The 22,719-nt window shown below is 35.5% G+C and overlaps 1 protein-coding gene across 4 annotated transcripts in view; it reads left to right on the top strand.

Moving 5' to 3' along the window:
- Positions 1 to 22,719, top strand: part of PCNX4 (pecanex 4) — a 44,073-nt gene extending 21,354 nt beyond the window's left edge. For 2 of the 4 annotated variants that reach the window (XM_019009927.4, XM_063697873.1), the window contains exons 3-11: positions 4,485 to 4,664; positions 4,758 to 5,245; positions 5,503 to 5,603; positions 5,725 to 5,844; positions 8,107 to 8,470; positions 10,984 to 11,087; positions 14,015 to 15,048; positions 15,434 to 15,620; positions 21,877 to 22,719. In XM_019009927.4, the coding sequence (XP_018865472.2) occupies positions 4,485 to 4,664; positions 4,758 to 5,245; positions 5,503 to 5,603; positions 5,725 to 5,844; positions 8,107 to 8,470; positions 10,984 to 11,087; positions 14,015 to 15,048; positions 15,434 to 15,620; positions 21,877 to 22,128 (2,830 nt within the window). In that variant the 3' untranslated portion in view covers positions 22,129 to 22,719. Of the gene's footprint in view, positions 1 to 3,420; positions 4,017 to 4,484; positions 4,665 to 4,757; positions 5,246 to 5,502; positions 5,604 to 5,724; positions 5,845 to 8,106; positions 8,471 to 10,983; positions 11,088 to 14,014; positions 15,049 to 15,433; positions 15,621 to 21,562; positions 21,693 to 21,876 lie in introns of those variants that run through there. The other 2 variants (XR_008671493.2, XM_055361938.2) reach the window with 2 other exon arrangements.

Raw genomic sequence — 22,719 nt, forward strand, 5'->3', positions numbered from 1 at the left:
CGGGATGTAATGATAGAACTGTTCAGCTACAAAAGTGCAGTATTCTTCAAGAAAAGGTGAAAATTATGCCAAAGGTGATTTAAGGGTCTTGAGGGCTACCACCTGTTTCAACAAGTCAGCTAGCCTCTACCCAAAGCCTCGGGAGCAGAACTGAACTTCAGAGCCACAGAAGCAGGACCCTCACCTAGAGCACTGGCGGTGACCTGCCACCCCAGTGGCCTGGTGGGCAGAGTATGGAACCAAACAGAATTATTCTCAAGCTCTAAGATCTAATGGAATTTGCCTTGCTAGGTTTTGACTTCCTTGGGATCATCACCCTTTTCTTCCTGTTTCTCCTATTGGAGTGGGGATGTCTCTTCTATACCTGCCCTACCCTTAGATTTTGGAAGCACATAACTCATCTGGTTTCACAGATTCACAGCTGGAGAGGAGTTTTGCCTCAGGATGGATTGTACCTAGGTCTCATCCATATCTGATTTAGATGAGACTTTGAATTTTAGCCATCAGAGTTAATGCTAGAATGAGTGAAGACTTTGGGGGATATGGGGATGGAATGAATGTATTTTGCATTTGAATTTGGAAAGGACATGAGTTTTGAGGGGCCAGGGATGGAATGTTATAGAATAATTGTGTTCCCTCAAAAATGTTTATGTTGAAGCCCTAACCCCCAATGTGTTGGTATTTGGAGATGGGCCTCTGGGAGGTAGTTTATGAAGGTGAGACCCTGGTCTGATAGGATTAGTGCCCTTAGGAGAGATGCCAAAGAGCTTGATGTCTCTCTTTTTGCCACATAAAGACACAGCAAAAAGGCAGCCATGTGTAAGCCAGGAAGAGAGTCTTCACCAGAACCTGACTATACTGGCAGCCTGATCTTGTACTTGTAGCCCCCAGAACTGTTAGAAAATAAATTTCTGTTGTTTAAGCCACTCAGTCTATGATATTTTGTTATGGCAGCCCAAGCTGATTAAGACAAGGCATTTTAAAATATTTAGTCAGTTTGGGCACTGAAACTGACCTCTCCTTGGGTGTCTGTTTGCAATTTCTTAACTTTTAGTCTCTTCTAGTTACACTACATTTATGAACCAGAGGACAATGTAATGCCCATGTAATTCTTCACCTAATCAAAAATGTAAGGGGAGGATTAATCAACAGGAAATCCATTTATAATTGGTTTTTTAATACCTCTACCATTTACTGACTATAAAATATATTCCAGTTAAATACTTGATTTTGAAAAGTTAGCATTAAAATTGAGTTTAAATGCGTGTATACACATGATTGCCTTTAAAATATTTAAATTTATAAGGTGGTTATTTTCAGAATACAAATTCTTGAGTTACTGTCTCTGTATCCCATTTCTGAGATCAGAAATTGAATGCCTGATGTAATCTTTGGATTCAAAATGATGTCCTAGGTTCTTTAATTTTAAAAAAAGAATCTTTTAATTTGGTTTTCCTGACATTCTGCATTATTCATTTCTAAAAGTACATAAAAGGTTTTTTACTAAAATCTTGTTGGATTTAATATATAGTTTTAATGTTTAAGATTTGATAATTACAAAGAGTTTTTTGTTTTTGTTTATCTGTAACTAAAAAGACAAAGCCAGTCCCCACATCTATTTTTAAAGAAGAAAATGACTAGTTTATCCAGAAAAATCACCTCCAGTTTCACTTTTGATTAAGAAAATAATAGAGTTGAGATCATCTCTAGACAATAGGTGTGATACTGCAGCCAAATGATGTATGAAGTGCATGGACTCTTCAAATTTGGACAGTTGTCAGATAAATTGTTTCTTAATTTTATTTCAGAAGATATGAAAGGGAGCAGAAGAGGCGAACCCCACAGTGTAGTAATATTTTCCTTCCCTATTCTTTACCTAGTACAGTTGTATAATAATACTTTTAAATGACTTCTGTGCATTTTAATTTTTATCAAAGACAGACATTAAATCTACAGTGCTTAGCTCAGACACTCAGGAATTGTTTGAATGAATGATACACATTTATATCATCTTAGCCAGTGTAGAAAACATCTTTTTTCTTGGCATGTGGATCTTAGTGAGTGTGCAGAATTTGAAACATTTTTATAGCTGTTAGGTTCCAAACTAAGTTTTCATCTTAAAAACTGAGATTTTTTTTTACCTTAGAAAATTTCTATTACATTATCAGAAGTATTAGAATTTAAATTATCAGAAGTATTATAATTTAAATGTTTTTCCATATTAAAGAATTAACCACAATAATGATCCATTTGGAGCTAAGTCTTATATACAGGAGAATAATCACAATGTTTTCTTACTTCAATTATGTTATCCTTGTATATGAATACTTTACTTTGCCATTGCTTATTGTTAAAGGACCAAAAGAGATTTAGGGGTAGAATCTAGTTTTGATAAAAGGTTTTATGAGCATACGTTATTTTTACACAAATTATCCTATCCTTGATAGAGGAGTGTTGTCTTGGGGGAAGAAAAAAGTGTACCAATCTACATGTTTTCCTTGACCTTCCTGCGGCTTACTATTTATGTGTGGTTTGATTTTCTTGATTTTTTTGTTACTTGAATGGTTTCTACTCAGAATGAAATGAATTTTATTTTAACAAAGTATTGTCCTCTAATTTAGCATCACATTGTTAATGTTGTGCCCATTAATTCTCTGCTCATAAAAATTTGGTCCAGGCGCGGTGGCTTACGCCTATAATCCCAGCACTTTGGGAGGCCGAGGCGGGCGGATAACGAGGTCAAGACATCGAGACCATCCTGGCCAACATGGTGAAACCCCGTCTCTACTAAAAATACAAAAATTAGCTGGGCATGGTGGCGTGTGCCCGTAGTCCCAGCTACTGGGGGGCTGAGGCAGGAGAATCGCTTGAACCCGGGAGGCAGACGTTGCAGTGAGCCGAGACTGCGCCACTGCACTCCATCCTGGGGACAGAGCGAGACTCCGTCTCAAAAAAAAAAAAACAAAACCAAAACAAAACAAATTTGAAGGGCATACATTATGAGGCAGAGCACATTAGTTGGCATAGTCCTGACATCTATGTGAGCAAACATAAAATGCCGTTACTATATTATATCCGTAATTGCTATACATTTGCTTTGGGGCTGTCAACATATTCTTAAGTGGATAATTATTTCAGAAATTGTCTTATTATTATTACTACTACTATTATTTTGAAACGGAGTTTCGCTCTTGTTGCCCAGGCTGGAGTGCAATCGCGCAATCTCGGTTCACTGGAACCTCCGCCTCCAAGGTTCAAGCGATTCTCCTGCCTCAGCCTCCCTAGTAGCTGGGATTACAGGCACCCACCACCACACCCAGCTAATTTTTGTATTTTTAGTAGAGATGGGGTTTCACCATGTTGGCCAGGCTGGTCTCGAACTCCTGACCTCAGGTGATCTGCCCGCCTTGGCCTCCCAAAGTGCTGGGATTACAGGTGTGAGCCACTGTGCCCGGCCCCAGAAATTGTCTTTCTCCTCAACTTGGATTTCCAGTAGTTTGGGTATTCAAGTACAATTATGCTATAAGTTTTGGGATTTAGTTGTCTCTTTTGAATGTTATCTTTGGAACCCCAGAAGTACTCTGACCTTATTGGTCTCTGGATACAGTGTTTATTAGCATTATTTTTAAAAAATTTGTAATATATTGATAATGTTTGTACTCTGTGCTTTAAAATTAAATTATTTTGAAGCAGTTTGATGATGATACATTTAACTGTTAAGTGCTGTGCCAAGGTTGAGTTTCTCCACTTAAGGTAGAAGTAGTCACTACTTTATGAGGAGATTGTAATGTGCAAGTTTGTGTTCTCAGATTCATACCACTGCTTATACAAAATGGAAGTGTTGTAAATGCTAGTTAAGTTCTTAGGTTAAGCTGCAGAGATACAGTCATAACCTGAGTTGCTCATTTCTGATATTAACCGTTCTAATGTTAAATTCTGGGTCCTGGGAGCGGGACAGTACAAGACAAAGAGGAAGAGAAGAGCTTTCCCTCTTTCTTAGCTGCTAATGTATGAATGTGAGTAAGGCTTTGACTTTCCAAAGTTACTTGAAATTTTAAATTATAAAATTTTAAAACTCTGAAGAATCATTGGTAGAATTTCAGCCAATGTAGTAGTTTAGACATTTAGGGGAGAAATGTTTTTGCTCTGGCCTCAGTTGTTCAGTTTTACAAATTCCTGTATTCAATTTTCTTACTACTCAGTGATGGCTTTTAATTACTTCCTGCTCCTTTGCACATTTGAATTAACATATTCTCTAAATGCTAAGCTTGTACACAGTTGTATAGGGGTAGTTGCTGATGTAGAAGGACACTTGTCACAATTTGTATGTAGTGATCATTTGTAAGTTGGGACTAAGACTTCTGTGTTGTGTGTGTGTGGTTTTTTTTTGGAAGGGAGTGTGTTATTCTGTATTGCTTTGCTTTTTCTTAAAAGATCCTCTTCTATATATTTCATGTGATTTAAATGTTCTTTTTTTTATATAGGTTTATGGTAAATATGCCAGCTCTAGAACACATGAATCAGATTTTACACATCTTGTTTGTATTTTTACCCTTTCTGTGGGCACTTGGGACTCTGCCCCCACCCGATGCACTTTTCTTATGGGCAATGGAGCAGGTTTTAGAGTTCGGCCTTGGAGGCTCATCTATGTCAACCCACTTACGGTATTTATTTTTAAATATTGATGTTATATGTAACATTCTTAAAGAACATTTTTCTTTTCAAGTAAATATTTTTTTCTTTTTTTTTCTGTACAGGTTATTAGTAATGTTCATCATGTCTGCTGGAACAGCTATAGCATCATATTTCATTCCAAGCACTGTTGGTGTGGTTCTTTTCATGACTGGATTTGGTTTCTTGCTGAGTCTGAACTTAAGTGATATGGGTCACAAAATTGGAACCAAATCTAAGGATTTACCCAGTGGTCCAGAAAAACATTTTTCATGGAAGGAATGCCTTTTCTACATCATTATATTAGTCTTGGCTCTTTTAGAAACTAGTTTGCTTCATCACTTTGCTGGCTTCTCACAGATTTCTAAAAGCAGTTCCCAGGCTATTGTGGGCTATGGTTTGATGATATTACTTATAATACTGTGGATACTTAGAGAAATTCAAAGCGTATATATCATTGGAATTTTCCGAAATCCCTTTTATCCGAAGGATGTGCAAACTGTGACTGTATTCTTTGAGAAGCAAACTAGGCTCATGAAGATTGGTATTGTCAGACGGATTTTGCTAACTTTAGGTAGGAAGATAAAGTCTATTAACCTTGTGTTACAAATCATATCCTGGAAGTATTCAGAAATATTACTGAATTCCCATATTTGTGTGGTATTATGCCATATACAAGTGTTTGTTCTTTTATGTTATGGTTTTTTGTTTATTGGCTTTTTAGTTCATTGCTTAAATGTGCTCATAAAAAATGTATATTTGCCAGAATAAAATATGGTAGAAGGAGCTATTTTGCCTTAATTAAATTTCTCTCTTTTTGTTTTGTTTTAGTATCACCTTTTGCCATGATAGCATTTCTTTCATTGGACAGTTCCTTACAAGGGCTCCACTCAGTGTCTGTCTGTATTGGATTCACAAGAGCCTTTAGAATGGTAATCCTAATATGTGTTTAGTAGTATTTTCCTATTGCTAAGTTTTATTGTAATTTTGTTTAATAGTTTGCTTAGATTATCTAATTCTACCTGATAAAAATGGATAATTTGTATACTGCAGGTATGGCAGAATACAGAAAATGCTTTATTGGAGACAGTCATTGTATCAACAGTACACTTGATCTCCAGTACAGACATATGGTGGAACAGAAGCCTGGATACAGGAATCAGACTCTTACTGGTAAATGTGTCTTTTAACAGCTTTACTGAAATATATTTTACATACTATAATATTTATCCATTTAGTGGTGTATATTCAGTTTTGTAGTCATCACCACAATCTAATTTTAGAACATTTTCAACATCCCAAAAAGAAACCTCAACTGTTATTTCCCATTCCCCCTCTCCATCCTGCCTAGTACCCACTGTAGTCCCAGCAGCTACTAATCTACTTTCTGTCTTTATGGATTTGCATATTTTAGATATTTCACATGAATGGAATTCTGCAGCATGTGATCTTTTGCATCTGGCCTCTTTCACTTTTATGTTTTCAAGGTTCATTCATGTTATAGCATGTATCAGTACAGTCATGCACTGCATAAGGATGTTTCAGTCAATGACAGACCACATATACAACGGTGGTTTCATAAGATTATAATGGAGATGAAAAATTCCTATCAGCTAGTGGTATAGCCCTTGTAGGGTAGCTCATTATTCACGTGTTCGTGGTGATGTTGGTGTAAACAAACCTACTGGGCTGCCAGTCATATAAAAGTATAGCATATACAATTGTGTACAGTATGCAGTACTTGACAATAAGCAACTACTGGTTTATGTATTTACTGTGCTTTTTATTATTTTAGAGTATATTCCTACATATTAAAAAAAAAAAGTTGACTGTAAAACAGCCTCAGGCAGGTCCTTCAGGAGGTATTCCAGAAGAAGGCATTGTTATCATAGGAGATGACAACTCCGTGTATGTTATTGCCCCTGAAGACTTTCCAGTGGAACAAGATGTGAAGGTGGAAGACAGTAATATTAATGATCTGACCTTCTGCAGGCCTAGACTGATACGTGTTTTTGTATCTTCATTTTTGACAAAAAAGTTTTAAAAGTTAAAAATTTTTAAATAGAAAAAAACTTATAGAATAGGGATATAAAGAAAAAATGTTGAGCAGCTGTACAATGTGTTTTAAGCTAAGTGTCATTACAAAACAGTCAAAAAGTAAAAAAAGTTTATAAAATAAAAAAGTTATAGTAAGCTGAAGTTAATTTATTATTGAAGAATGAAAAATATTTTAAAAATAAATTTAGAGTAACCTAAGAGTACAGTGTTTTAAAAATCTACAGTAGTGTATAGTAATGTCCTAGGACTTCACATTCATTCACCACTCACTCACTCACTTAGAGCAACTTCTAGTGCTGCAAGTCCCATTCATAGTAAGTGCTCTATTCAGGTATACCATTTTTTATCTTTTATAATGTAGTTTTACTGTACAATTTCAATGTTTAGATACACAAATACTTAACATTGTGTTACAGTTGCCTATGGTATTGAGTACTGTAACATTCAGTACAGGTTTGTAGCCTATGAGCAATAGATTATAACATACAGCCTAGGTATGTAGTAGGCTATACCACCTAGGTTTGTGTATGTATGCTCTATAATATTCACTCAATGATGAGTCTCGTTATTTGTGAACATATGTTTTCATTTATCTTGGGTATACGTACCTAGGACTGGAATTTCTGGTTGTATATAGGAACTCCATGTTTAATACTTCAAGGTACTGCAGAACACATTTCTTAGAACATATCCTTCTCTGGCCAGACACGGTGGATCACGCCTTTAATCCCAGCACTTTGGGAGGCTGAGGCGGGCGGAGGGGTGTGTTTATCTAGTTTTCTTTCCTTGTGATATCATTGCCTGGTCCCCTAAAATGAGTTAGGAAGTGTTCCATACTCTTCTATTTTCTGGTAGATGTTGCTGAAGGATAGGTATTGATTATTCGTAAATGTTCTGTAGTATTCAATATGTATCCGAAATGTTTTGTGGTATGTAATATTTTGTAGTATTGAAGCCATCTGAGCCTCAGCTTGTCTCTGTGGGTAGTTTTTAAGTTATTCAATCTCTTTACTTTTTGTAGGTTATTCAGATTTTTTATTTCTTCTTGAGCCAGTTTTAGTAATTTGTGTCTTTCTAGGAACTTGTCAATTTCTGCATTATCTAATTCGTGGCCTACAGTGGTTCAGCCTTAAAGCATAGTTAGTACACTGTCAGCTCTCTTTAGTGTTACTGTTTTTTTTTTTTTAAGAACAAACTTTAAAATATAGTCTTGTTTATTAATTATGAGGTTGGACAAAATTAACAAAAAATCGAATAAGATTTATTTCTTCAAAAATACTGGGGCAATAATAAAATTACTGTATAGTCTTATATGATCTTGAAAATTCATGAAAAATCTTCTAAGGATAAATAAAAATAATTTTTACATTTCTACAGGTTGGTATCATACGTGATCGTTTGATTCAGTTCGTCTCTAAATTGCAGTTTGCCGTGACTGTGCTTTTGACATCCTGGACAGAGAAAAAACAACGTCGAAAAACAACTGCCACTTTATGTATACTCAACATTGTCTTTTCTCCATTCGTGTTGGTCATCATAGTTTTTTCTACACTACTTTCTTCTCCCTTACTCCCTCTTTTCACCCTTCCTGTGTTCTTGGTGGGGTTTCCCCGACCTATTCAGAGTTGGCCAGGAGCAGCAGGCACCACAGCCTGTGTGTGTGCAGATACAGTGTACTACTACCAAATGGTGCCCAGGTTGACTGCTGTACTGCAGACTGCAATGGCAGCTGGAAGTTTAGGTAAGTAAATGGGTTGTGCTCAAGAATTTCTCACTAATGTATTTAAAGTACAAAAAAATAACAAACAGGAAAACAATCTTTTTATCCAACCATAAGATAGCATAACAACCATAACAATTTGATGTGTAGGCAGAAAGACTAAATATGAAATTAGAAGTTTATCTCCTGCTCCTTGTTTTCATCTAAATTAAGTTACAAAATAAAAATACTCAGGGAAATTTTTATTAAGGTGATTTTATAATTTTTTAAATACATTTTCTTGAATAAATTCAGATTACAATGCACCATCGAAACATGGAAACACCTTTCCCCGAAGATTTTCATGAATTTATAATGAGTTCATGTCAAGTAAATGCAGTAGCATACATTCATAAAGTTTAGTGAAAACTAGCTTTACATAATATCAGCTTGAGGAGCAGATGGAGTTTTGTTCATACTTTATGAGTTACAGAGACTTAAGCAGTCTGGACAAGATAACATAAAAAACTTCGGTCAGTGATCAGTAGGTAAGGTAGCCTCCCAAAATGAAATGCTATTCAGTTATTAGCAAGATAATAGGTTTTTGATGACAGTAAACTAATGTTATGAGTTTTAATGCTTTTGTCAAACACTAACTGTAAATTTTAACTGTATTGTACTTCTCAAGGTTGGTTTTAGATAAGGTATAAGTTGATGACACTAGTGTGTCATCTCCTGCCATGTGCTTTAACCCCTGAAACTTGTTTTTAAAATGGCAGATAACTTTCTGACAAACTCATTCTAGGCAGAGTAACAATTTAAGATTAGAATTTTAATAAAATGCTTACTTCAGGTTGAACTTTTCTAATTATTATGTGAGATGATTTATGAGAAAAAAATATTTTATCTTTGTACTACAGATGTTTTATGAATAGTCATTTGTCTTATAGAAAATAGTCTATACTTACAATACTTTTATCCAGTGTTAATTAATTTTCATTATGTAATGCTGTTTTATTTTTTAAAACACCTGTGGGGTTAAACTCCCATCAGAAATAGTAATTAGATAAAAATTATACTTTATTATCAAACCAATTATACTCAACTAAGAACTGTGTTATAAAGTATTTTCTGGTGGGGAAAAAAGCAATGAAATAATATTTCACATACATCAGAGTGGCAAAAATGTAAACAATTTGACACTACCAAGTATTGGCTAGGGCATGGGGAACAAGGACTTCCAGACCTTTCTGGAAGGAAATGTAAATTTGTACAACCACTTTGAAGAGTTAAATGGTAGTCTGTAATAAAGATGTATATATCCCGTGGCTCAGGGATTCCAATTTTAGATTCCATGGTTTAGTGATTCCAGTTCTAGAGAAATTCTAGTACATGTGTTTTGGGGGGTCCTCAAGACTACCCCAGGTTTGATGGTTCACTAGGAGGACTGACAGCTAAGATTTATTACACCAAAAGGATGCAGAGCAAAATCAGCAAAGGGAAAAATCATAAGGAGTAAAAGAGACCAGGTGCAAGTCTCCAGGAGTTGCGCAGAGTTGCACAGAATGTGCTTAATGCCCTGGCAACAAGTTGTGATGTGTGATATGTTGACTGCCAGAGAAACTCATTTGAGACTCAATGCCCAGGGCTTTTACTGCAGGCTGGTCATGCAGGCGCTGTCTGCCTAGCACATACCAATACTCCAGAATCCCAAAAGGAGAGCAGATGTTCAGTATATACTATATTGTTTGTACAGTTAGACACAATACGAGAGTCTTATCAGGTAGGGGGTTCCCAGATGCCAGGCAAGGACCAACCATATAAGCAGACCTTTTGAAGGATAGTAGTTGGTTCTGGTATGTTAACACTGTTCTGAACCACATATTGTACAAGCCGACTTGCACAAACATAATTTCTGCAACATTATTTACAATAGTGAAAAGTTGGAAACATCTGAAAAGTTTATCAATAAGGAAATGAATACTCAAATTCAGTTAAATTGATACAATGTATTTTCGACAGCAGTTATAATAAATTTTAGCTGTTTGCCATAGATGTGGGCAAATCTCATTAATAAAAGTATTTAGAGAAAAACTAAATTTAAAAAGTATTTGTACGGTGTGTAGCATTTTATGTACATTTTTAAACCACAGAACACTTTTTATATGTTTATATCCATGTATAAAAATGCCAAAAATATTTTAAGTCATGACTGTCAAGCTGACTTTTATAAACTCAATACTTTTCCTAATATAATTAACATGTATTTAAGATTGTATACAACAACTTCTAATTTGTTTTTCTGGAAAATCCTTGAGTTTTTATGTAGTATCACCTGTAGATTATCTGTTCCAACTGCTCTTGTAAAGAGTTAATTTAATGCCTCCTGATACGCAGTGAATAGTTATTTCTGTTCTTGACCTAATGAGAGGGTAGGAGTCGTGAATCAGTTCTAGATGTCTTTTTAGTTTTGAAGATTCACATGGCAAAATAAAAGAAGTTTGAAAATGATTTTCTTTTTTTTTTTTTTTTTTTTTTTTCCTAATTTGTTGTAGGTCTCCTCCTACCTGGATCTCATTACTTGGGCCGATTTCAGGATCGTTTAATATGGATAATGATTCTGGAATGTGGCTATACTTACTGCTCTATTAACATTAAGGTCAGTGTGCATTTAAAACATCTCTAGTATTTTTATAGTTCGTGTGTAAAATTTTACCTGTTATGTTCACATCAAACACTCAATTTGAAAGAAGAATATCTTTTCAATTACCTGTGAAAACACCTAGGGATTTTTAAAGTATATTTCAATAAGCACATGTTGATAGGTGGACTAATGTTAATTGTATAATAGAGCATGGTAGCAAAATATACCTGCTTCCTTTTCTTCCAGTCCTATTCTTGTTATCTCTGTCAAGTTGAGCATCTCAAAAGTGTGAATCAGTAATGTTTTTTTAAACTCCTATATCATTTAAGCATTCTCAACTTAATAAAAACTGTCTTCTAATCCTACTGCCCCTACCTGCTATACCCTATTTGTCTCCTTCCTTGAAGAGCAAAATGGCCTTATTAGAGCTGCTTATAATTGTATCTCCAATTTAATTTCTTTCATTCTATCTTCAACTTACTCTAGGTTTTTGACCCTACTACTCCACCCAACCTGCTCTTGTCAAGGTCTCTAGTGACTGGCACATTGCTAAGTCCAGTGATCAACTCTCAGAACCAGTCTTATTCGAACCATCAGCAGCATTTTACACAGCTATTCTCTTCTTTTCACTTGTTTCATGGGTTGCTTCTCTACTTTGTGGTTCCTTCTCTTTTCTTTGACCTTTTAACACAAGGGTGTCCCAGAGCCTAGTAGTCCTTGCTGACAAATCTGTCCTTCTGGTTGTTCAGGCCAAAAATTCTAGAGTCATGTTTGACTCCTTTTTTACTTGTATACTCCCACGCCCAGTCTGACAAGAAATCCTATGGGCTCCACCTATAAACCATATTCTGTATCCCATCTCTTTTTACCACCTTGGTCCCAGCCACCTAGATCCCTTACCTGGATAATCGAAATAGCCTCCTAATTGGTCATCCTGCTTCCACCTATGTGCCCCTACAGTATACTGTCAGCCAGAATGATCTTTAAAATCTAAGTCAAACCATGTCACTTCTGTAGTCAAAACCCTGCAGTGGATCTCTTCTTTCATTTAGAGTAAAAGCCAGGCTCTAAATGGCCAGGCTTCCTATTCCCTCTTTGGCCTTTATTGCTTTAACCCTCTCACTCTATTCCAGCCTCCTGGCTATTCCCTCTGCCTGAAACACTCTACTTTCATATAATCATCTAACTCCCTCCCTCACCACTTTCAGGTCTTTGCTCAAATGTCACCTCGTCAGTGAGATTTCCTATGGCCATCATATTTAAAATTACACTCCCACTGTTATCCCAGCACTCCCAACCCCCTTGCCTTGCTTTACTTTTTCCTTATTTTTATAGTACTTATACCTTCTCACAAACTATGTAATTTACTTATTAGTTTTACTGGTGATTACCCATGTCCCTCACTTTATAAGTAGTATCACAAGCACAGGGATCTCTTGTTTTTATTCGGGAATACATCCTAAGCCCCTGAAACAGTGCCTGGCACAGAATAGGCCTTTAACAAATGTTTTGTTTTGTTTTGTTTTATATAATGAATAGTAAGTGAATTTTTTGTACTAGCACAGATTGGATAAAATCGCTAGTGACTAAAAAGCTGTCTCTTTAGTCCAGTGGTTCTCAAAATGCAGTGCCCTGACTAGTATTAGTAATATTTCCTGAGAACTTGTTAGAAGTGGAAATTCTTGGGCCCTACCCTGAACCTACTAAGTTAGAAACTCTAGGGGTGGGATCAGCAATCTGTATTTCAAACAGCGCTCCGAGTGATGCTGACTTACCTACAGATTGAGAACCTCTGCTCTAGTCTAACCCATACCAGAAGACAAAAAATATTGAGGACATTTTGATTACTTAATTTTATTCTATTTAAAAATGATATGGTTTAATAATACCTAATAATGTTGATTGATCCTTTGTGCTCTGTGACATATGTGGTTTAAAAATACACTTTTTGGTGGTACTCTTTTTTTCTGTCTGTCTTTTTTTGACACAAGCTGGGTTAGGCCATGCCATCTATTAACAATTATATTAATACTTTAAAATTTACAAAACATGCAACCTTCACAACCATATACACTAGGATTATTTTCCTTTGAAACAGAGGAAAAAGGAATCTCAGAGAGGGTAGGTGACCTGCTCAAGTTGTTGCCAGCACCTGGTGGAGCTGTGACTTAAAAACAAGTTCTGAAGGCACTGACAGCTTTGTAAAAATATATAAACAATATTTAAATATTTAAATAAGCAGTAGCAATTATAATAGTAAATAGTGACCTGATACATCCTTTTCAAGTGATTCCTTCTAAGGAGGTAATCAAAAGGTGTTTAAAATTTATGTAAGGATATATTGATGATATTCATTCACTCAGCATATATTTGTTGCATACCCACTGTGTACCAGATACTGTTTTAGGCACTACTGACATAGCAGTAACCAAAGTAATCAAAGAAGTAAATCTGCATTCTGATGTTATAAATCTGGAACAGGAGACTGATAAATTCTGGCACATCCATACACTGAATAATGCTATTAGTCTCATAAAGTGGGATGAAAAGCATATACTACTACTGTATATACTGTATAATTCTAATTTTGCTTTTTTTCTCCTCCAGGATTATAATTTAAAAGTTTTTATTGTGTGGCTCACTCTTAACTATGATTATAGTCTTTTAAAATTATATTCATAACTAATAAATTTGCCCAATTTCTGGTAGAATTTCCATAATATTTTAAAAAATAATAGTAGCGTTATTTTTAATCTCTATCCAGAATCAAATGTGTTAAGTGCCATTAACTTTAAGTCAGGATGTTGCTCTTGAGTTAAAGAAATTGTTTTTGTCATTTTCCATATTTTTGTGATGAGAATCTATGGGCATTTACATGACTAGTTGCTGTATATTATGTAATAAATGATTATAAACTCAAGTACTTTTTATTTCTTCTTTAGGGGTTAGAATTGCAGGAAACATCCTGTCATACTGCAGAAGCTCGCAGAGTTGATGAAGTTTTTGAAGACGCTTTTGAGCAAGAATACACAAGAGTATGTTCCCTTAATGAACACTTTGGAAATGTCTTGACACCCTGTACTGTTTTGCCTGTGAAATTGTATTCTGATGCCAGGAATGTTCTATCAGGCATAATTGATTCTCATGAAAACTTAAAAGAATTTAAAGGTGACCTCATTAAAGTACTTGTGTGGATACTTGTTCAATACTGCTCCAAAAGGCCTGGCATGAAAGAGAATGTTCACAACGCTGAAAATAAAGGGAAAGCACCTCTAATCTTGCCTGCTTTGAACACTTCGCCACCTCCCAAATCCCCAGAAGACATAGATAGTTTAAATTCAGAAACTTTTAATGACTGGTCTGATGATAATATTTTTGATGATGAGCCAACTATCAAAAAAGTAATAGAAGAAGAACATCAGTTGAAAGATTTGCCAGGTACAAATTTGTTTATTCCAGGATCAGTAGAATCACAGAGGGTTGGTGATCATTCTACAGGCACTGTTCCTGAAAACGATCTTTACAAAGCAGTTCTATTAGGATACCCTGCTGTTGACAAAGGAAAACAAGAGGACATGCCATATATTCCTCTCATGGAGTTCAGTTGTTCACATTCTCACTTAGTATGCTTACCCGCAGAGTGGAGGACTACCTGTATGCCCAGTTCCAAAATGAAGGAGATGAGCTCGTTATTTCCAGAAGACTGGTACCAATTTGTTCTAAGGCAGTTGGAATGTTATCATTCAGAAGAGAAGGCCTCAAATGTACTGGAAGAAATTGCCAAGGACAAAGTTTTAAAAGACTTTTATGTTCATACAGTCATGACTTGTTATTTTAGTTTATTTGGAATAGACAATATGGCTCCTAGTCCTGGTCATATATTGAGAGTTTACAGTGGTGTTTTGCCTTGGTCTGTTGCTTTGGACTGGCTCACAGAAAAGCCAGAACTGTTTCAACTAGCAGTGAAAGCATTCAGGTAATCCATTTTGATCATATGTAAGTTACAACATTGGTGGAAAAATACTGATTTTTCTAAATCACGTACAAGAAGACAGTTATTCGTTTCTAGTTTTTTAAAATTTACTTTCTTCAAAATGAAAAAAATGTTTCATGTGTAGTGTGATTGTATCAAGGGTACACTTTAATTTGTGCTTCCTTTGGTTTTGTTTATATGGAAAACCTGGTTTTTTTATGGCTTTCTGATTTCTTCACCTTAACTGCATCATTTCTTCCTCCACTTTTTGTCTGAAATAGATATGATTTCAGTTCAATGTCTTAAAATATTGATTTAACAAAATCTATTTGATCTTTAAAGTTGACAGCAAATATTCTAAAATTCTTCGGTTCTCCATTTTTTTTAGGTATACTCTGAAACTAATGATTGATAAAGCAAGTTTAGGTCCAATAGAAGACTTTAGAGAACTGATTAAGTACCTTGAAGAATATGAACGTGACTGGTACATTGGTTTGGTATCTGATGAAAAGTGGAAGGAAGCAATTTTACAAGAAAAGCCATACTTGTTTTCTCTGGGGTATGATTCTAATATGGTAAGGTTAAAAAATTTTTAAACTTATATATACTAACCTTAAAGAATGGATATAAGTTATAAAGTATTTGAACTAAGTGATAAATGATATAACGTTATAGCTGTGATATATTAATTATAGTTTTAAGGCATTTGTAATGATGACTTTATGGCTAAGCTAGATGAACTCTAGAATAGCTGATTTCTCTACTTTTGCCAACTGAAGAGGAGCCAATTAAAAATGTTGTGTAGCCATAGTGCAATGCCTGACCTGTAAGAGAGCTAAGTATGTGTAGTATGCTATAACATATTTGATTAAATGGATTGTATTCCTCTGTTCAAGTGTATGAATCATCACTTGGATTTGACTCCTAGAAAAATTTATCTGTAAGTGGCAAAGTATTTTGCTGACATTTATACTGTATTGAAGCAAACCTAACCTGTGAAAATCCAGAGACTTAAAATAGGGGATGACTCTTTAAGATTTAGTACTTGTTCTTATTGCACTTAAAATGTTGTCAAGTGTACACAACGTGAAAGATTCAATGTTATGAGCTTATCATGGTTTTGTCTGTCTGGCATTATGGTTTGAGGAGCTCTGCAAATGCACTCTCCAGTGAAACTGATGAAAAATTTTTTTTTTAAATAACCATTTAAAGTCTTAGAAAGTCTCCTAAGGGCATACAGCAAATGAACACACATTTATTCAAAGAAATCTGCTAAAACGCAGTGAGAATAGCAAGAGACTGCAGTATTTGAACCAAGACCTACCCTACCTGAACCTCAGCAAGATGGAATCTCCCCTCAGACTGGTACAACCCAGAACGTAGGCTCTCTTCTCTATCAGCTCCCAGTTGGAGGACTGTTTCCTAGGAAGGGCAGGAGTTCAACATTTTTAATACTGTCCCAGCTACCTGTTGCTGAGGCTGGATTCCAGGCATGTGATGTCCAAGTAAAGATTCCCTTCTGGCCAACCACACTTACGGGATGGAGACTTTATCTTGGGTGTGATGCCACTGAAAATACTGGGGCCTTGATCACTCTTGCCCACTCATAATGTGGAGGTCCTATGCTGGGAGAGGCAAGCTAGAGAGACCTGAGGCTACTCCTTCCCTCCACCAAATGCTTATCTCCTAAAGCAGAAGTGTCGCTCAAGAGAGAAGCATGCTATCGCCCAGAACTCTGGCTCAGAGATTTTGCCCAGTGGGAGAAGCAAATTATTATTAACAACAACAAAAGCTCTGAATCTCTTCTTCCAAGAGGAACTGATTTATCTGCAACAGAGTGTAGACACATTAAAGCCCAAAATGTTCTTGAAAACAATGGAGGACTTGCTGTTTTATGATAGTGTCAAAAAAAGAAAACAACATAAATGGTGGAGGTTGTGGTGCAAACTAATGTTTAGGAGACTGGTAGGTTCATTAAGCTAAACTGTAAACTGGCTAGATTTTTTTCAGGGGAAGAAAGAGCAAAGAGCCTTCCTGGGATCAGAACAAATCTCAAACACATCAAAAGCTATTCCTTTCAAGGGGTTCACGTTTAATTGGATCAGTCTGTGGAGCAATTTATGCCCCAGGTCTTTGTTGAAAACATAGAGTAACCAGCTGGCAATCGGTGGAGCTTAATAGCTGGGTATGAACACTTAACAGACAAGATAGCCCTGCCAAAACCATCCCAAGGTAACTGTGTGCATTCACAGTTTGGCTGTACTCTATGAGAGGCCATATCTGAGACTTCAAACTGGGCAGGAGATGGTAGGGAGCAGATAGGGATTGACTTCACTACAATAAGCCCGCCAGTCACTAAACAAACAAGTACATAATAATAACAAGCCCTGGAGTTAGGAATGAAGAGGACCAGCACCCGGAATTTCTACAGTGTTACCTGGAATATCCAATTTTCAACAAAAAGTTGAGATATGCAAAGAAATGGGAAAGTCTAACCCATATATCGGGGGAAAAAAGCAGACAACCAGGCTTGCCTGTAAGAGGGAACAGATGTCAGATTTAATAAAAGATTTCATAGTAGTCATTATAAATATGTTCATAGAACCAAAGGAAATCATGGTTGAAGAAATAAAGGACAGTATAGTGACAATCACATCAAATAGAGAATGTATGTAGAGATAGAAATTATAAAAAAGAACCAAATGAAAAATTCCACTAGAGGGGCTCAACAGTAGATTTAAACTAGCAGAAGAAAGAATTAGTGAACTTGAAGATTCTAGATCAATAGAGATTATGCAATCCAAAGAAGAGAAAAGAATGAATAAAAAGGAAGAGAGCTTCAGAGAAACGTGGGACACCATTAACTCCTCCAACATACACTTAGTATCGGAAGGAGAGGAGAGAGAGGGAAGGGAGAAAAAAAATTATTTGATGAAATAATGGCTGAAACTTCTTAAATTTATTGTAAAACATTAATCCACACATCCGGGAACTTCAGTGAACTTTAGAATAAATGCAAAGAGATCCGCAGGCAAATACATCATAGTAAAAATGTGGAAATCCAAAGACCAGGAGAAAACCTTGAAAGCACCAAGTAAAAACTACTTGTACATTTTAAGGAAAGTCATGTAAAATTCTGATTTTTGTCATCAGAAGCAATGGAGGCCAGAAGCATGGAATGACATATTCAAAGTGCCCCCTAAAGAAAACCCCAAAACGGAAAGGTTAACCAAGGACCCTATATCTAGCAAAGTGATCTTTCAAAAATGAAAGCAAAATAAATTCCCAGATAAACAAAAACAGAATTTGTTGCTACCAGACCCACCTCACAAGAAATACTAGAGTTCTTCAGGCTGAAAGTAAGTGACCACACACAATAATTCAAATTCACACACAAAAACAAAGAGCACCAATAAAGGTAACTGTGTAATTATAAAAAACAGTAAAAAGGCGTATTTATTCTCTTAACTCATTTGAAAAGCAATTCTATAAAACAATATGTATTCGTGTATTGTTGGGTCTATAACATATAGGAATGTAATTTGCTAATAATTGCACAAAGGAAGCCAGTAGGGGCAAAGCTGTACTGCATAAAGGAAATGAATCCAGATAATTCATTTCTGGATTCTTGAATCTACAGGAAGAAAGAGAAATAGCATTTTTTTTTAAGGTTAACATAAGGCTCGGTGCCGTGGTTCACACCTGTAATCCCAGCACTTTGGGAGGCCAAGGCAGGCGGATCACCTGAAGTCAGGAGTTTGAGACCAGCCTGATGGTAGTAGGAGGTGGGGCCTTTGGGAGGTAATTAGGCTTAGATGAGATCGTGAGCATGGAGCCCCATGATGGGATTAGTGCCCTTATAGGAAGAGGGAGAGACACCCACAGCTTCCTGTCTTTCTGCTGTAGAACAGAATAAGAAGATGGCTATCCATGAGCTAGGAGGATAGCCCTCATCAGAACCCAGCCATGAAACCACCCCGATCTTGGACTTCCCAGCCTCTAGAACTATGAGAAATAAATGTCTCTTCTTTAAGTCACCTAGTCTATGGTATTTAGTTATAGCAGCCTGAGCTAAGACACCAGAGTAATTAGGCAAGAAAAAGAAATAAAAGGCATTCGGATTAGGAAGAAGTAAAATTATCTCTATTCACAGATGACATGATCTTAATGTATAGAATATCTAAGGAATCAACTAAAAAGCTTAGAACTGATTAACAAATTCAGGATGGTTGCAAGATATAAGATCAACATACAAAAATCTGGTGAATTTCTATACACTAGCAATGAACAAACCAAAAATGAAGTTAAGGAAATCCCACTTAAAATAGCATCAAAAAGAATAAAATACTTAGGAAAAATTGAACAGTAGTAGTACAAAGCTTACACTCTGAAAACTACAAAACATTGTTAAAAGAGAAAACTATCTAAATAAATAAACATCCAGTGTTCATAAATCAAAATAATATTGTTAAGATGGCAGTACTCTCCAAATATATCTACAGATTCAACACAGTCCTTTTCAGAATTCCAGTTGGCTTCTTTGTGGAAACTGACAAGTTGATTTTCTAAAATTTATATGGAATTTCAAGAGACCCTGAATAGCCAGAACAATCTTGAAAAAGAAAATTGGCCGACTCATACTTCCAAGTTTCAAAACTTACGTGAAACAATAATCAAAACAGTATGGTACTGGCATAATGATAGACATATAAATCAGTGGAATTGAATTGAGGATCCAGAAATAAACCCATGGGTCTTTAGCCAGCTAATTTTCAACAAGGATGCCAAGACCATTCACTGGGGAAATCATCTTCTGATAGCAACATTCAAAAGAATAATGTTGGATTACTAGTATTAGTTTCCCAGGGCTGCTGCAACAATTATTACCACAAACTGGGTGACTTTTTAAAAAACGGAAATTTATTCTCTCGTAGTTCTAAAGGTTAGAAGGCTGAAGCCAAGGTGCCAGTAGAGCCACGCTTCCTCTAACGGCCCTAGGAAAGAATCTCTCCTGGCCTCTTCCAGCTTCTGGTGCCCCTTAACATTGTTTGGCTATGGCTGAGTAACTCCAGTCTCTGTCTCCATATTTACATGGCCTTATTCTCTATACTCTCAATGTGTCAATTCTACCACTACTTTCTTTTATAAGGATGTCAGTCACTGGCTTTAGGACCCACCTAAATCCAGGATGATCTCATCTCTAAATCTTTAATTACATCTGCAAAGTACCCATTCCAAATAAGGTCACATTCACAGGTAACTTCAAATAGATGCTATTTAACCCACTACAGACCTTACTTTACATACCGTATTTTTAAAATAACTCAAAAATACATCAAAGACCTAAACATAAGAGCCATAAAAATCTTAGAAGGAAACATAAGGGTAAATCTTCATGACCTTAAACTTGGCAATAGATTCTTAGATATGACACCAAAAGCATGAGAAACAAAAGAAAAATAGATAAATATGACTTCATCAAAAGTAAAAACTTCTGTTCCTCAAAGGACACCATCAAAAAAGTAAAAAGACAACTCACAGAATGGGAAAAATATTTGCCCATATCTGATAAGGGACTGTTACTAGAATATATAAAAAAAAACTTACAACTCTATAATAAAAAGATAAATAGATTTTAATGTGGACAAAGGATCTATATAGACATTTCTTTAAAGAGGATGTAGAAGTTGCCAATAAGTACATGAGAAGTGCTCCGTATAATTAGTCATCAGGGAAGTGCAAATCAAAACTACAATAAAATAACAGTTCACACACACAGGATGGCTAAAATCAAAAGGTCTGAAAATAAGTGTTAACAAGATGTGGAGAAATTGGAACCCTCTTCTGCTCTTGGGAATGTAAAATGGTACAGCCACTTTGGAAAACATTCTGGCAGTTTCTCAAATAGTTAAGCATAGAGTTAACATATGACCTAGCAGTTCTATCTCTAAGTATGTATACCTAAGAGAAATAAAAACATAAATCCACATGAAACCTTGTACATGAATGTTTATAGCAACATTATTCTTAATTGCTATAAGGTGGAAACAAACCAACTGTACATCAATTGCTGAAAACAAATTTTAGTATATCCATATGATGGAATATTATTCTGCCATAAAAAGGAATAAGGTACTGATACATGCTACAACATAGATGAACCTTGAAAATATGCTAAGTGAAAGAAATTGGTCACAAAAGACCACATATTATATGATTCATTTCAAGTGAAATTTACAGAACAGGCCAGTCTATAAAGATAGAAAGTATGTTAGTAGTTGCTTAGGGAATGGTCAGTGAGGAGATAGGATGGTGATAACTAAAGAGTACAAGGATGCTTCTTGAGGTTATGATGTTTTAAAACTTAACTGTGGTGATGGTTGCACGTATCTGTGACTATAATAAAAACCACTGAATTGCATATAGTAAGTAAATGTGAATTATATGGAATGTGAATTGTATCTCAACAAAGCTGTTTCTTTAAAAAGAGCCTATTGTATCATTCACCACCAAATAGTATTTATGACTATGCATCGCTGAGGCAACAGATCAGAAAAGGCAGACAAAGAGAAGTGACTAAGATTTTGCCTAATGGTGATTGAGATGGCTGCCAGGAAACTTTTATTTAAAGAACCAAGGAAGTAGAGGTAATTCTTGATTCTGAATACAGGCAACTTGTGTACATTTTTAAACACTACTTTCTGTTTTTTGAACTTGGGAAAAGTTTGCCTAATTACAATGCAATTTTTCTCTAAGTTTATGAATAAAATATAAAGACCTAAATGTAATCTCTTTTCTTTTTCTCCTCCTCCTACCCTTTTTACTTTAAAGGGAATTTACACTGGGAGAGTACTTAGCCTTCAAGAATTATTGATCCAAGTGGGAAAGTTAAATCCTGAAGCTGTTAGAGGTCAATGGGCCAATCTTTCATGGGAATTACTTTATGCCACAAACGATGATGAAGAACGTTATAGTATACAAGCTCATCCACTACTTTTAAGAAATCTTACGGTACAAGCAGCAGAACCTCCCCTGGGATATCCGATTTATTCTTCAGAACCTCTCCATATACATTTGTATTAGAGCTCATTTTGACTGTAATGTCATCAAATGCAATGTTTTTATTTTTTCATCCTAAAAAAGTAACTGTGATTCTTGTAACTTGAGGACTTCTCCACACCTCCATTCAGATGCCTGAGAACAGCTAAGCTCCATAAAGTTGGTTCTCTTAGCCATCTTAATGGTTCTAAAAAACAGCAAAAACATCTTTATGTCTAAGATAAAAGAACTATTTGGCCAATATTTGTGCCCTCTGGACTTTAGTAGGCTTTGGTAAATATGAGAAAACTTTTGTAGAATTATTATATAATGAATTTTGTAATGCTTTCTTAAATGTGTTATAGGTGAATTGCCATACAAAGTTAACAGCTATGTAATTTTTACATACTTAAAAGATAAACATATCAGTGTTCTAAGTAGTGATAATGGATCCTGTTGAAGGTTAACATAATGTGTATATATTTGTTTGAAATATAATTTATAGTATTTTCAAATGTGCTGATTTATTTTAACATCTAATATCTGAATGTTTTTGTATCAAGTAGTTTGTTTTCATAGACTTCAATTCATAAACTTTAAAAAACTTTTAATAAAATATTTTCCTTCCTTTTCAAA

Source organism: Gorilla gorilla, chromosome 15, assembly GCF_029281585.2.
Source record: "Gorilla gorilla gorilla isolate KB3781 chromosome 15, NHGRI_mGorGor1-v2.1_pri, whole genome shotgun sequence".
NCBI classification, from domain to species: Eukaryota; Metazoa; Chordata; class Mammalia; order Primates; family Hominidae; genus Gorilla; species Gorilla gorilla.